Source organism: Chelonia mydas, chromosome 5, assembly GCF_015237465.2.
Source record: "Chelonia mydas isolate rCheMyd1 chromosome 5, rCheMyd1.pri.v2, whole genome shotgun sequence".
Classification (NCBI taxonomy): Eukaryota; Metazoa; Chordata; order Testudines; family Cheloniidae; genus Chelonia; species Chelonia mydas.
Genome location: NC_051245.2, coordinates 122,184,950 through 122,199,643, shown reverse-complemented (window position 1 = coordinate 122,199,643; position 14,694 = coordinate 122,184,950). Strand labels below are relative to the sequence as shown.

General features: G+C 51.2%; 1 protein-coding gene across 1 annotated transcript; it reads right to left on the bottom strand.

The window, feature by feature from the left end:
• Window positions 1–106: 106 nt before the first annotated feature.
• LOC102938437 lies at window positions 107–13,670 on the bottom strand. The gene is made up of 5 exons (XM_037902183.2): window positions 13,509–13,670; window positions 10,131–10,307; window positions 8,280–8,379; window positions 5,491–5,621; window positions 107–2,394 (listed from the first exon to the last, which is right to left on the bottom strand). Exons 1-5 carry the CDS (start codon window positions 13,551–13,553, stop codon window positions 2,116–2,118), a joined length of 732 nt encoding a protein of 243 aa, XP_037758111.1. The 5' UTR covers window positions 13,554–13,670; the 3' UTR covers window positions 107–2,115.
• Window positions 13,671–14,694: the final 1,024 nt, after the last annotated feature.

Genomic DNA, 14,694 nt, shown 5'->3' with positions numbered 1-14,694 from the left:
CTAGCCGGAGGCTTCTCACTTACAAACCTTTTATCACTAAAATGGGGGGGGGGGGGGGTCAGCTAGTCACCGAGAAAGGAGAAAAGATCACAGTTCACACAGTCCAACCATTTTCAAAAAAGGCTTATATTTTTTGACCTGTATGACTAAAAGTTGAGTCAAGAACCTTAATGTTACAATTTACTTTAAAATACACATAAGGCAAGACAATTGCATTTCACAGACATGGTTTTGTGTTGGAAACAACTCAAGCAAGAAAATCACATTTCCTAACTACCGGGGAGTGAGTGAATGGAGTTTGTCCATGATCCATTTACGGTAGAGACATTTTAGAAAAGTTGTGAGAAGTAGATTGGATCAGGGCCGGCTCTAGGCACCAGCCAAACAAGCAGGTGCTTGGGGTAGCACATTTCTAGGGGTGATATGCTGGCGCTGGCCATGCCGCCCCTAGAAATGTGCCCCCGCCGCCCCAGCTCGCCTGCGCCTGCTCCCCTGAGCGCACCGCTGCCGCTCCGCTTCTCCCCTCTCCCTCCCAGGCTGGCCACGCACGAAACAGCTGTTTCGCGTGGCAAGCCTGGGAGGGAGGGGGGGGGGAAAAGCCGAGGGGCAGCAGCGCTAGGGGGAGGTGGTGGAGCGGAGGTGAGCTGGGGCGGGGAACAGTTTCTCTACCCGCCCCGTTACTTCCTGCGCTCCCCCCACCCTCGCTCACCTCCACTCCGCCTGCTCCCCTGAACGCCCTGCCTCTCCCTCACCTGAGAGGGAGGGGGGAGAAGTGGGGTGGCGGGGTGTTCAGGGGAGCAGGCGGAGCGGAGGTGAGCGAGCGTGGGAGATTGCGGGGTGGGAGCCACAGGAAGCAATGGGGGGGGAATGCAACAGGCCTGGGGGAGAAGGCGGGGTCGGGGATTTGGAGAAGGGGTTGGGAAGGGGCATGAAAAAAAGTGGCAGGGAAGGCCAAAATTTTTTTTGCTTGGGGCGGCAAAAATCCTAGAGCCGGCCCTGGACTGGATAGAGGAAAGTTGCAATGTTGCCAATCCAAAGTGTTCAAAAATCATAGGTCAGGCCGTAAAACATAGAAATCAAGAGATTTGACAAAATAACAAACTGGGGGGTTCTCTGTCAGGGGGTTTTTAAGTCTTTAGGATGCACAAGAGTCTCTGCAATCATGAGGGCTAGAAACTTTCTTTTTTAAACAATGGACTATGAGATTCTCACCCAAATCACCTCACTCCAGCAGCTAGGGCTGCAAGCAGAACACCATATATCACAAGACCTTTGATAAAACTGCGAGAGTTGGCCACACTGTATCATGCACACAAACGCTTCATTCCTTCACCACTCAGCCCAGCAGCATTAGTCAAGAGAATTTCTTCATCTGAGCATTTGAAGAAAAAAACCAATATTTCACTGTCAGGGACTTTCTACAGGCCGTTATTACTGATACGGTACCGTGACTGAGTAAAAACTTCCCACTGTCACACCTGCACTGCACAGCTCTGCTCACTCTGGCACTAACGACCTGATCTGACTTCCAATGAAGCCAAGCAGAGACTTTCCACTGACACCAGTGGGATGTTTTGGAATGTTCGTGCTATTACACCAGCAGCATTATGCCTTCACTGCAGGATCACATAAGAGTAATTAATAGGGCTGAGAAAACCTTCTCCCTAACCCTTATTTATACATTAATCTCTGATAATTAGCAAAAGTGCAATGAGAAATTATTATAGCCCTTCCCTGTCTGACAATGGTACAATACTATACATACAAAAGCTCATCTGGTATTTACTCTGTTACAGATGTGATGACAAAGTTGCTATCAGCTTGTTTATCAATCACGATATGTTACCCAGAAAATTTATCCCAACCTAAACAAGGTTTAAGACAAAAGTTTTGATCTTGCAGCTACTTTAGGAATTAAAAGCGTTATGACACTGGCCCATAGCTGAAAACCCTTTCCAGCTTTTTGCATGCTGGAGGAAAGTGTAACCCATTTTCCCATCTGATCTCTTCTGGTAACAATCTGCTATTAGCTTGTGCCTTTTATATATTCAGCAACTAGCAACATTAGCCACATCATTAAGTGCTTGATAGGTCTTCACAAAATTGTGGGCGGCATTAGGGAGTTTCTGCCTTTTCCTTGTCCCGAGGTATTCTGCCCATGGTGTAGAATTCTTCGTTTGGACGCAGGTCGGTAAAGTGAGCTATACGATTAGACAGGGCAAAAAAGGAGGCAATCATGCCTATGTCCCAGGCATCTTCCCGGTCAAAACCCTGCGCCTCCAGCTTTTGGAAGTGCTCTTCAGTTATGTTATCACTGTGACTGACTGCAAGAGCAAACTCCAGCATTGCCTGCTCCCGACCACTTAGATCAGCCAGTTTCCAATTCACAACAACCTGCAAGAAAGAAAAAAAAGCTACAGAAAAATGTATTCCGCGCCTATAAAACAATGCAGCTGGGTCAAAACCTTAAAAACCTTTCATTCATCAAGGCTATTGTCAGGCTGTCTGGAGTGGCTTACAACTGTGAGTGCCAATCTCAGGTCAGACTGTCAGAAAGCAGGGCAGATACCCCAAATTGATGGTATATTCTAAAAGTAGGTTTCACCAAGCCAGTAACAAATGTGCCCTCCTGGATCATTGAACCAGTCTCATTATGGAGTCACAGTCAACCCTCCAGTCTATCTTGCCATCTAGACAAACTGGATTTTGTGATACAAGTTTATGTAAACCAAAAACCACATTACATTAGGTTACTCCCAATCCCAAAGGATCAGTCACTTACCCCAGATCAATTTGGTACTCTGGATCTCACACCAAAGACAACACTGACAGCCAATTCTCTAGTAAACTAACTAAAGATTTATTAGCTAAGAAAAGAGATCCATTAATGAGAGGTTAAAACAGGTAAAATATGTTAACAGGTGAGTCAAAGTTTGTAATCCAAAATGATAGCAGAGATAGTCTGCTAGTTTCCCAGAAGTCTTTTCTGGGTAACCCACAATAACTCTGGGATCACTGTCTCCTTGTCCAGAAACTCCACCCTATTAGAATTCAAACTGTCCAGAGATGCAGGATTATTCTTTTGAATCAGTTATTTATAGTTCATGCTCACAAAAGACAATCTGATTAATGTCTTTACCCACAAAGGCCAGTGAATTTCCATTGTTGAATAAAATGGCCCTTGCTTTGAAGGTAGCACTCTTCTTAATTTACATTGCCAAGGCTCCAACCACATCTGATGGGTAATTTAATTACAGGGATATACACAATATAAAAGGTAATGGAAGAGTAAACAATCCTTCATTAGTTTTCATGAAGTTTACTCAAGTACATTCTCATCTTAACATTAACCTTTTGACCTCGGGTTAAGAAGTTACAGGGATATGCATAACGTAATGCAATAAAAATCAACAGGTTATAGATAAGTGAAGACAATACCATTAACATTTCCTTTGAACCAAACCAATACAAGTGAATTGGCCTGTGTTGCGGGGCAGGTACACCCTGTCAGCCCTTTAGGGCAATATGGCTTCGCAGCCCAAGTCAACTAAGGCAGACCTGGGCTTCAGGGCAGTAAGGTCTAGTAGCCAAAGTCTAAGTAGCAACCTTTCTTCCCAGGATAGTATGGCGCAATAGCCAGAGTCTATGTAATGGCATTTGGCAGCCCAATTCACCTCCCTGCCCGTTGGAAGTGTCCACAGCAGGTCAGATGGGATAGGGGGACCCGGGCCCACCCTTCTCCACCGGGTCCTGACCCAAGGCCCTAGGGAACCAATACCTCGCTGCTCAGTCTCAGTCACCTGCCTCTACCATCCCATTCCCTGGGTTGCATCCTACCCCTTCTTCCAATGCAGGGGGCCCCCGGCAATCGCTGCCTTGCCTCTGTCAGCCTCAGTGGTTGGCTGGAGTTTGGTAGAGGCATCAACCTGGCTGGCATCAGCATCTGGTGGATCCAACAGTCTCCCAGCAGAAGCCTTCCGCACATATCTGCTCCCATCAGCAGCCCACCCAGACTGAGCTGCTCCCTCTTACGCTGTGCTCAGCTGGGGTGAGGGGGCGTGGCTTCCTCAGCCTATAGCATGGGGTTAATCCCCTCCACCCCAGCGCAGGGTAGGTACACCCCGTCACAGTCTGATTACACTACAATATCTTTTGACACTCCTTTAATTTCTATTAGCATCTGAGTGAATTAGCCTGCAGCCCTGTCCTGAACTGGCACCTGAGTAGATGGCTGTTTTGTTTCATGGAAGAACTGAGAGATGTTCACTAGAAAATTTTACCTCCTAGGAGAGAGACAAGTACTGAAAAGACATATGCAATGGCAGCAAAGGAGAAATCAAGGCCAGTATTTTCCCAGACTGGCCACTGATTCTGGGAACACCAACTTGAGAGACCAGGGGCAGCTGACTGTCAGCAGTGCAGTGTCACAACTCCAGCTGAAGTCCATGGAAGCTGTAGGTTGCTCAGCATATCTGAAAAATCTGGCCTGGCCTAGATCAGGCAGGCCCTCAGCCAGTATCAGATTTTGGGGTAGTGCATGTGGCTTTGCCCCCTACCCCTCCATTCTGGCACCAACTGGAGTTCTGACAGAATGGAGAATTCACCCCTGGTAGCTGGGCTGGTCAATTTCTGTGTGACTGCCCTTGGCTGTTGTGATAGAGAAGTATCTCTTTTTCTTTCAAATTCAGTGCCTCCCCCGGCATCTGGCAGGCCCTAGATGCACTGGGTCTGTAGCAGTACTGCTGAGCATATGGGAAGAAGGGAAAAGCCACACAGAGGCTATGCAGAGGGGGCCAGACACAGCCAGCACGCTGGAGATCACTGCTTTGTCACAGGTCTCTCCAGAGCAGAGGTGGGAGCAAGTTAGTGATGTTACTGGCCATTTCCTACACAAATCATCTGATGGAAACCCCCACGCAGGGTGGGAAGAGGAAGAAGATTTAGTTTCCTCTGAACCCCTACCAGAGATGCCATGCACCCAGCCTGTTTACCCGGGCTATGCAGAGGTAATCAGGATTTGGTCCTCACAAAGCAATTTTCAGACCTTCCCGCCACTAAAAATATGAGTGCAAATAAAGTGGTGCACTATCAATTTGAGGAGTGCTTCAATGCTCCTCAGACGTGAAGGATGGATTAAACAGTCCCCACTAAAGCTTTCTACTAAATTCTGCATTAGCTTATTGTGCTGGCTGTTAACAGAGGATAACCCAGTCATGGGCAGAGAAACAAATGGACTAGCTTGGAGGAAGAGAGCTATTGTATTAGGCCCCAATCCTGCAAACTGTTTCACGCAGTCCCAGTGGGGTCCATCTGCATGGAACAGATTGTAGGATTGGAACCTTAGACATCTTCAGCAGTCAGGAAAAGAAGAGACTTTATTTTGATTATATTTTTTCCCCATCTCAAGACAGCCTACAAAGCAGGCACAGAGTATGCCCTTTTGTTCTGATATTTTCATTACTTAGTTTAAAAACAAACAATCCCACTAACCTGATCAGCCAAAGCTGGCTTTTTAGAATATATCCGATGTAAAGCACCGTGTGCAATTACACAGTAGGGACATCTGTTAACAACGCTTGTAGCCACAACAATAAGTTCTTTGTCAGCCTTGCTGAGTCTTCCTATGGGGGGAAAAATAAATAATCTAAGGGGGATTTCTTATTGAAGCTTTTCATTTTATTACAAAAAAATACACACGGATCAATGGTACTGGGAAATAACAGATGCTGTAGAGCAGTGGTTCTCAAACCGTTGTCCTGGTGACCTCTTTCACAGAGCAAGTCTCTGAGTGTGACCCCCCCCCTTATAAATTAAAAACACTTTTTTATATATTTAACACCATTATAAATGCTGGAGGCAGAGCGGGGTTTGGGGTGGAGGCTGGCAGCTCGCGACCTCCCATGTAATAACCTCACGACTCTCTGAGGGGTCCCGACCCCTAGTTTGAGAACCCCTGCTGTAGAGTCAGTGGTCGGCATGTACTGAAGCATGCAAGAAAGTACATAGGAAAGCATACAGAGGGACATCGTGACTACAGGGGTACTGGGACAGTTTGTATAGCGGGGGGCTGAGAGCCATTGAACCAAACTGTAAAGCCTGTTGATGATGGAAACTGCTTCAAGCCAGGGGGTGCTGCCGCACCCCTAGTTCCAGCACCTATGTTTGATCAGTACAGTTATGCCAGTAATTTAATAGATAGAGGGTTGAATCCTGCAGTTCTCACTCAGGCAAAATTCCTATTTAAGTTTTGATGAGATAATTAGGGCCCTAACTTTCAAACAAAAGTAATTTTACTCATGTAAGTAGTTAGTGGAGCTGCTAATTAGTCCTATCAACTTCTCACATAAGTAAAAATACTAATGTGCCTAAATGTTTGCAGTATACAGATCCTTAATCAGTACTTTTCTGCGGCTATTTCAGAGTCAAATGATTAATAAGTTTGCATCTTGTTACTTGATTCTTGAACCCTTAATTTTCAATTGGAATTTTGTTCTTATAGGCAAATGCAATGTTGCAGGCCCTATTCACCAAGGGGATAGGGGGAGGTTCGCTTTTGTGCAGGAGACAAAATAGAAATAATGAGGTTCTCCTTAAGTTGATGGGCTTGAGATCATGTTTTATAACCATCAGGATGGGCAAGTCACCTAGACCAAGCTTCCAGAGAGTTTGATTTTCTCAGTAATTGTTGGTAGGTGTTTGAATACCCTGAGCAGACTAAAGCCCATCATTCTACAAAGAAGTCCTAGGAATGTGACTTGAGCTGTGATAGAGTTAAATATAAATCTAGGGATTTACATATGCAACATCAAACACAGTCAGGTTCTCAAGACAAGCCACCGATTTTCGCAGCATTTCATTTTTTTAACTTATGTTTCTTGCCCTTATGGTTGGGAAGACAGCCTTCCCCATGAAAACCTATACTATGCTGTGTTCCTGAGCCCACTTCTGCTGCTCCTGCTAGCTTTCCAAGCTTGAGCCCGATGAAATAAAACTCTGGTCAGTTTCATTTTCACTGCTGCTTTCAGAATTCTGTAGGCAGCTGTGACACTGATGAAAATCATGTCAATTTCACATTGCAGGCTTCTGGCTACTGGGCCAAGCAGCAGAGGTAGGTGTGAGGCTACTGGTTTACTTTCTTTTAAATCAGTAGCAGGCAGGCAGGCCTAGGTAAGGCTCTAGGTAGAAGCTCTACAGTGAAACAGAGAAAAGAGAGAACCTTAAGTTCAGTGTTAGGAGAAGGAAACTCTTTTTGTGATTTTTTTTTTTTTTTACAGTAGTCACTGGAGCTGCTGACAGGAGACTTGGTGATGGAGGGTAGAGAAGAAAGAAAAGGAAAAATCCTTCTAGAATTGAGGGGAGAGGGGCAGGGCTCAAGCTTACTAGGCAGCTACTAGCCAGCCACTTTTGCAAAATATGAAGCCACAAGCAAAGACCAGGGAAAACACCATGGTAGGAGATGCAGCGCCCTCTGAAAGGTGTGGTCACACTCCAGGGCATTGCTCTTGTATCTTAGTGACATCCCCTCCTCTGAAGACACAGCTCTTCTGCATCTGCCTCTAGCTAACAGGGGGTTGGATTGTTTTTTTCAAGCCAATAGAGGTTAGGTCAAAATTTTCAAGGCGTCTTAAGAGATTCCGACTTTATGGAAATGTCCTCCAAGGTAAAATAAATGAGGGGACCTCTCCCCTACTGAAAATGTGACGCATACAGAAATGTTCCTAATACAATGTTTTCTAAAGATTTCCATGTGATTTGAGCAGTTCTTTATGCACACCACACTTGGTCAAAACAGCTCTTCAGTACTGAAAGAGCCAACGGGCACCTCTATTTTCATTACAGAAACACTGAGAGCATATCCTGCAACCTTACTGCTTCCAGTGACTGTTGCAAAAAGCATATCACATTATTACTGCTCCCACAGGATATGAATAACTTTGCTGGCTTAGAAATCCACAAAGCAGAACACGGAGCAACTGTGCAGCCCTGCTTCGTCTGACAGCTGGTTTTGAACCCAGGACTGTCAGCGCTAAATGCATGAGCCTCAAATATTATTTCAGCTGGAAGCAGCAGCCGACTCAAGCCTCTTATGTGGACCAGCCAGACCTCACTGAGTGTGGATTACCATTGCATGCTGGAGCTTGTCGTCTCTGCTGGCTGTAACTCTCTAGGTGAAGATGAGGCTGGCTGCAGGACATACAGAACTCAGAGCCAAGTGCCACGTTTTAGCAACTTTTGACCTACAAAGCTAAAGGCAGTTTCAAGGCGGCTGCATCGTTTACCTCTCTCTTTGTTCATGATGGCATTGTAATATGCGAAGAACGCTCTGAACTCCGCAGGCCGATGAGACATCACACTGAACACGTTGGGCAAAAATCCACTCTGTTCAAGGCGTAAAGAGAAGAGAAGTCAATGGCTGTAACCTGACTCCAGAGAGCGCATGCTACAGAAGCTCAAGGTGGAAAATACGTACCATGTGGCTGACCGGCCCTATGTTGGTAGTGATGGAGTTAATGAGGCAGGTATGCTCCACACTGGGGACTGGGGGATTGAGGAAAGCCCGTGGACCCAGCTGATCCTGCCCACTACGCCTACAGCCAATGTCAGTCATGGGGTGATAAAAGGAGGAGGCCTTGGCCAGCTCAGGGCTGGCCAGGGACGAGTGCAGAGTTCATCTCTTTCAAAGAGGGATGCTGGGTTCCAGCCCAAACTTGAGGCAAACTCCTACCTGGTGGAGGTGACAATGGGGCCCAGGGAGACTGTCAGAAGAAACCGGCAACACAAACCCTGAGCGGAAGGGCAGGGTCCTGCTGAGATCCCTAGCATGACCCTGAGTTTTGAGGTCATAGTTGGCCTTTGTTTTCTTGGACTCTAATACCTTGGAAAGGGTTGGACTGCAGTGTGCCCAGGCATGCTACCCTGGATTGGAGCAAGGGCGTCAGCTGACTGTCAGAGACCCACAGCTGGGTGGGCTGTGCTTTGATGGGCCACAAGGGGGTACTGCTTAGACAGCCCAGTTACAATACACTTTGGCCTATGCCATGTTTTACTGATATAATGACTTCAGCTGGGGCTTCCGGCACTACTGTAATACAAATAACTAATAGCCAGTCAGGTGCAGAGAGGCAGAGTTATTGCTGCTGATTCCTCCTGGCAGTCAGACCCAGTGGGTCTTGTTAGCTCCAATACAGGGGGAATAAAAAGGTACACCATGGGCCTGAGGCAGAAGGAACCTGGGGGAGGGAGAGAGGGATATTGCAGGGGAAGACTCTACAAACCACCAGGCTCAACAGAAAGTTGTGATGCCTGGAAAAGAGGAACAAGGCTGGCAGACTCCACAAGGGGCCACTGCCATATAACAGGATCAGGGAGCAGAGATTTTAGCCCAACAGGAAAAAGGTAGGAACTGATGGACCAAAGCTCCCAGGAAAGCCTAGCCAAGATCTTCCTCGGTGAGGGTGTTCAGGATGGAGAGAGCAGAGAAGGGGGGCTCAGGGCTAGGAGGCAGCGCAGAGAGGAACAGGGCAGGGAAGCAGGAAATAGTGCCCGGAGGGGGGTTCTGGGGAGTGGGACAGAAAGGAGCAGAAAGACATTCGGGGGAAGAGAAAAAGGAGACAAGGAGCCTGATTCTCCATGGCCTTGTACCTTGTGGTGTTCCTTAGAATACGTACACCCATTTGGATGCAAAAGCATCTCACACCCACTCTCGCTCTTTAGCTTTGAGGAAAGGAGAAAAACAAGCAGGAGAAAAATCTTGCCGGCCTTTTCAATGCATCATCAGTAATGAAAAGAATGTTTCGGATCAGGTTTAACTTCATCCCCTTTTCCCCCAGTAAAACGAACAGGGAAGGTGGGGGAATGGCGCTTGCTGCCCTTTTGAGCTAGAAGCCATTTGGAACCAACAGTAACCTCCCGGAACAAACAAGGCGAATAAGAACCACGCTGAGTCACCCAAGTATTTCCAACAAAGGGCCTGATCCTGCAAGCTGTTCCATGTGGTGGGCCTGCATAGAACTCCAAGGGTGCCGGGGCCATCCCTAATGCTGATCCAGAAACTGTCTCTTGCTATTGGCCAAACTCAGAGGCTGGGTTGTGTCCTCTGGGAAGAGCTTTTCTCAGCAGACTCTACTTACCTTCATCTCGACTTCTTCCATGAGCTCCACTATATCGTACGGCAGGTCCTTCTTGTTGGGTATTGGATAGCGCCCAGTCGGCCTCCTGGTGCTCCCTGCCTGCGTACTGTATGCATGGCGTATGGCTGCCATTTGCGCTCTTCCCCACAGGCTCCCTGACACAAGGAGAGGCCGAGGCTAAAGAGAGAGAGAGGGGAAAGGCTTGTTTAGCCAGCAGGATGGTTATTAGCTCCCTTCTCCGCTTAGCTGCTCTGATACTACTTCAGGATTCATGTAAACCACAGGCACTGCTAGATCTCACTTCACCATGACAACCTACACAACTGACCATTGGGAGACAGCATGGTCTAGTGTGCAGGGCACTGGGCCAAATGACCTGGCTTCTATTCCTGACTCTGCCACTGACCTGCTGCATGCTCTTCAGGGCCTCACTTTGTGCCTCAGTTTCCCCTTCCACCCTAATTCAACTGTAAGCAGCTCAGGGCAAGGACTGTCTCTCAGGATGTGTTTGTAGAGCTCCTAGCACAATGGAGCCCTGCTCTCAGCTGGGACCTCCAGGCACTGTTGCAATAATGCTGCAATGACCATGCTGGTGTATTATCTTCACCCTCTCCACTTCTACATGGTATCCTCTTAAAGCCACAAAGCTGTTTCTCAGAACTAATGCAACACAAGCCCATCACTGCAGTACCCTACAAGAAAAAATACATCAAATCAATTAACCAAAATTAATGGTATCAACAAAGGGCTAAACCTACCACTGGTATAAATGCACCAACCTCTGCTGAATTGCTCTGGGGCATAGGTTTAGCACCTCAGCTTTGGATGCCAGTGCTTGTGGGTTCAAATACTGGTCATACCCTGCCTCTGAGATGTGCATCAACAAAAATCAATACAACCATGCCCACTCATGCTTATGACATAGTTAGTGTATGGGCATTTAACTGACACGATGAAAAAATAGCATTATTTCTAGAGGCTTGCTTTATAAATGTTTGTGCAATGAATTGTCCAGAAACACCTCCCTCAGTAAAGAATGATACTAGGGACTCCTGGATTCAGTTTTTTTAACAAAATCCATCCTAATTCTAAGTACTGTAAAGCGGCACCACCATCCAAAGTACAATCAATTGCTGAAACCTGAGCAATTCCTACCCCACTGGCATGGGTTTAGTTAACTGGATCACATCCCTTACTTCAGAACTCTGCTGTCATTGGGTTAGCCTAATATGCTTAGCTGTTATGTAGCACTCTTCATCCGTACATCTGAAAGTGTTTTACACAGGAAGGTCAGTATCATTTCTGATACTGAAGCACCGGGTGGAAGGAAACTTGGCTAAGGTCAGATAGTAAGTCAGTAGCAGAGCTAGGAATAGAATTTAGGTCCCCCGACTCTTACCACCGAACATCATTTACTCTGTTCCTTCTTTCTCCCAGAAAGGTGTAATAATCCACACATACCCTGCAGCCTAGAACTTCACATAGTACCATCCCAGAACACAGAATCACTTGTGGAAATGCATTGGCTGTCATCTTACTGCCACTTTTAAATGGAAATTATACTGCTTAGATTGTAAGCACCAGGGATCTCTTTGTTCACTGTTTGTACCGCACCTAGCACAATGCAGTCCTGGTCTATGAGTGAGCTGCTTAGACACTGCAGTACAAATTACTGTTATTAATCAGGGAAAGAAGTCTGTCCAAATTTCTTGAAATGGTAACACAGCTATCTCCGGCAGCCAGATCCTGATGTGCAATTAGAAACCATGCTCTAAAGTGATTTTAAAAGATACTGCAGCGGGGGGGAGGGGGCCTGGCCCCGCGGGGTGGAGCGGATCCGGCAGCGGGAGGAGGGGGGATCTGGCCCCGCGAGGTGGAGAGGATCCGGCAGCGGGAGGAGGGGGGATCTGACCCCGTGGGGTGGAGAGGATCCGGCAGCGGGAGAGGGGGGATCTGGCCCCGCGGGGCAGAGGGGATCCGGCAGCGGGGGGTTGAGGGGACCCGGCCCCACGGGGTGGAGGGGATCTGGCAGCGGGAGGAGGGGGGGGCCTGGCCCCGCGGGGCGGAGGGGATCCGGCAGCGGGAGAGGGGGGATCCGGCAGCGGGAGAGGGGGGATCCGGCCCCACGGGGCGGAGGGGATCCGGCAGCGGGAGAGGGGGGATCCGGCCCCGCGGGGCGGAGGAGATCCGGCAGCGGGGGGGTGGGAGGATCTGGCCCGGCGGGGTGGAGGGGATCCGGCAGCGGGAGAGGGGGGATCCGGCCCCGCGGGGCGGAGGGGATCCGGCAGTGGGAGAGGGGGGATCCAGCCCCGCGGGGCGGAGGGGATCCGGCAGCGGGAGAGGGGGGATCCGGCAGCGGGAGAGGGGGGATCCGGCAGCGGGAGAGGGGGGATCCGGCCCCGCGGGGCGGAGGGGATCCGGCAGCAGGAGCGGGGGGGATCTGGCCCCGCGGGGCGGAGGGGATCCGGGGGGGGTAGGGCCCCGCGGGGCGGAGGGGATCCGGCAGCGGGGGGGTGGGGGGGATCCGGCAGCGGGAAGAGGGGGGGATTTGGCCCGGCGGGGCGGAGGGGATCCGGGCGGGGTAGGGCCCCGCGGGGCAGAGGGGATCCGGCAGCGGGGGGGGGGATCTGGCCCCGCGGGGCGGAGGGGATCCGGTAGCGGGGGGGATCCGGCCCCGCGGGTCGGAGGGGATCCGGCAGCGGGAAGAGGGGGGATCTGGCCCCGCGGGGCGGAGGGGATCCGGGGGGGTAGGGCCCCGCGGGGCGGAGGGGATCCGGTAGCGGGGGGGTGGGGGGGATCCGGCCCCGCGGGGCGGAGGGGATCCGGCAGCGGGAAGAGGGGGGATCTGGCCCGGCGGGGTGGAGGGGATCCGGGGGGGTAGGGCCCCGCGGGGCGGAGGGGATCCGGTAGCGGGGGGGGTGGGGGGGATCCGGCCCCGCGGGGCGGAGGGGATCCGGTAGCGGGGGGGGGATCCGGCCCCACGGGGCGGAGGGGATCCGGCAGCGGGAAGAGGGGGGATCTGGCCCGGCGGGGTGGAGGGGATCCGGGGGGGTAGGGCCCCGCGGGGCGGAGGGGATCCGGCAGCGGGAAGAGGGGGGATCTGGCCCGGCGGGGTGGAGGGGATCCGGGGGGGTAGGGCCCCGCGAGGCGGAGGGGATCCGGTAGCGGGGGGGAGATCCGGCCCCGCGGGGCGGAGAGGATCAGGCAGCGGGAGAGGGGGAATCCGGCCCCGCGGGGAGACCGGGCCTGCGGCGGAGCCGGGGAGACCTGGCTCCAGTCCCCCGCGGGCCCCGGCAGCGACCAGTGCAGCGCCGCGGGCTCCTGGGCCCGGCTCCCCGGCTCGGCCCGGGCAAGGCGGGTGCCCGGGGCCGCACTCACCGAGGCGCGGCGCGGCAGCAGCAGGCGCAGGAGCGGCCCCTTCATGGCGCTGGCGGGCGGGAAGTGCCCGGGCTGCCGGCAGCGGCGCTGGGCGGCGGGGGCCGGCCCGGCCTGCCCCGCCGCGCCCGGAGGGTGTGACAGCGCCGCACACAGGAGGCCCGTGTCTTCATCCGCGCTGCACGGAGGAGGGAAACTGAGGCACGGAGACTTGCCTGCCTCAGTCACCCAGTCACCCAGTCACTCCAGAGCCAGGAGTAGTCCCCCAGGGTGCCCAGCCCAAGGACAAGGGACTCTTCTTGCCCTGCTTTTCCTGGCTGGAGCCACAAGACGAGGGGCTAGTCGTAGCTGGGTCCCAAGGTGGCTGGCAGGATCTCCAAGCACCCTGGAATCTCTGCAGAAGAAATCAGTGAGTGGTAAACGGCCCTGCCCGGGGCAGGGTGAATGAATCGGGGCTTTAGTCTCATGGAGTTTAAGGCCAGAGGGGATCACTAGATCATCTAATCTGACCCCTCTGCCCATATATCACAGGCCACCAACACCACCCAGCACCACACACTAAACCCAACAACGGAAGTGAGACCAAAGTCAATGAGACCCCCAGGAGGCTATTACCTGTCACAGACAGAGAAGAGGAGGGCCCGAGGTGCACCAGTGCCAGAGGCTCCTGCAAGGGCAGGGAAATGATTATATGAGATATACCCAGATATTCTGCCAGTCACCCACACCCTGCAGAGGAAGATGACCACCCCTTCCCCCCCCCCGACCCCGTCACTGCCAGTCCGGGTGAAAATGGTGGTCAGTTAGACCCTGAGCATGTGAGGAAGAACCAGCCAGCCAACACCTAAGAGAGAGAGAATACTCAGTGCCACCTCAGAGCCTGGGCCCTCCCTGTCCAGTATCCCATCTTCAGCCGTGACCATCCTGATGCTTCAAAGGAAGCATATGAACCCTCCCAGAATACAAGGGGGGGATTCCTTCCTGACCCTTGCCAGTGGCTGGCTGAAACCCTGAAGCATGAACTTTGGGAACGTAAGATGTAAACTCACAGTGAATCCCATCATCATCATGAGCAACCATGTCATATAATCTCACTCAAATTTGTCCAACTGTCTCTTAAAACTAATTAAGTCATTTGCTCCATCGGCTCCTATTGGGAGGCTGTTCTAGAACCTCACTCCTCTGATGG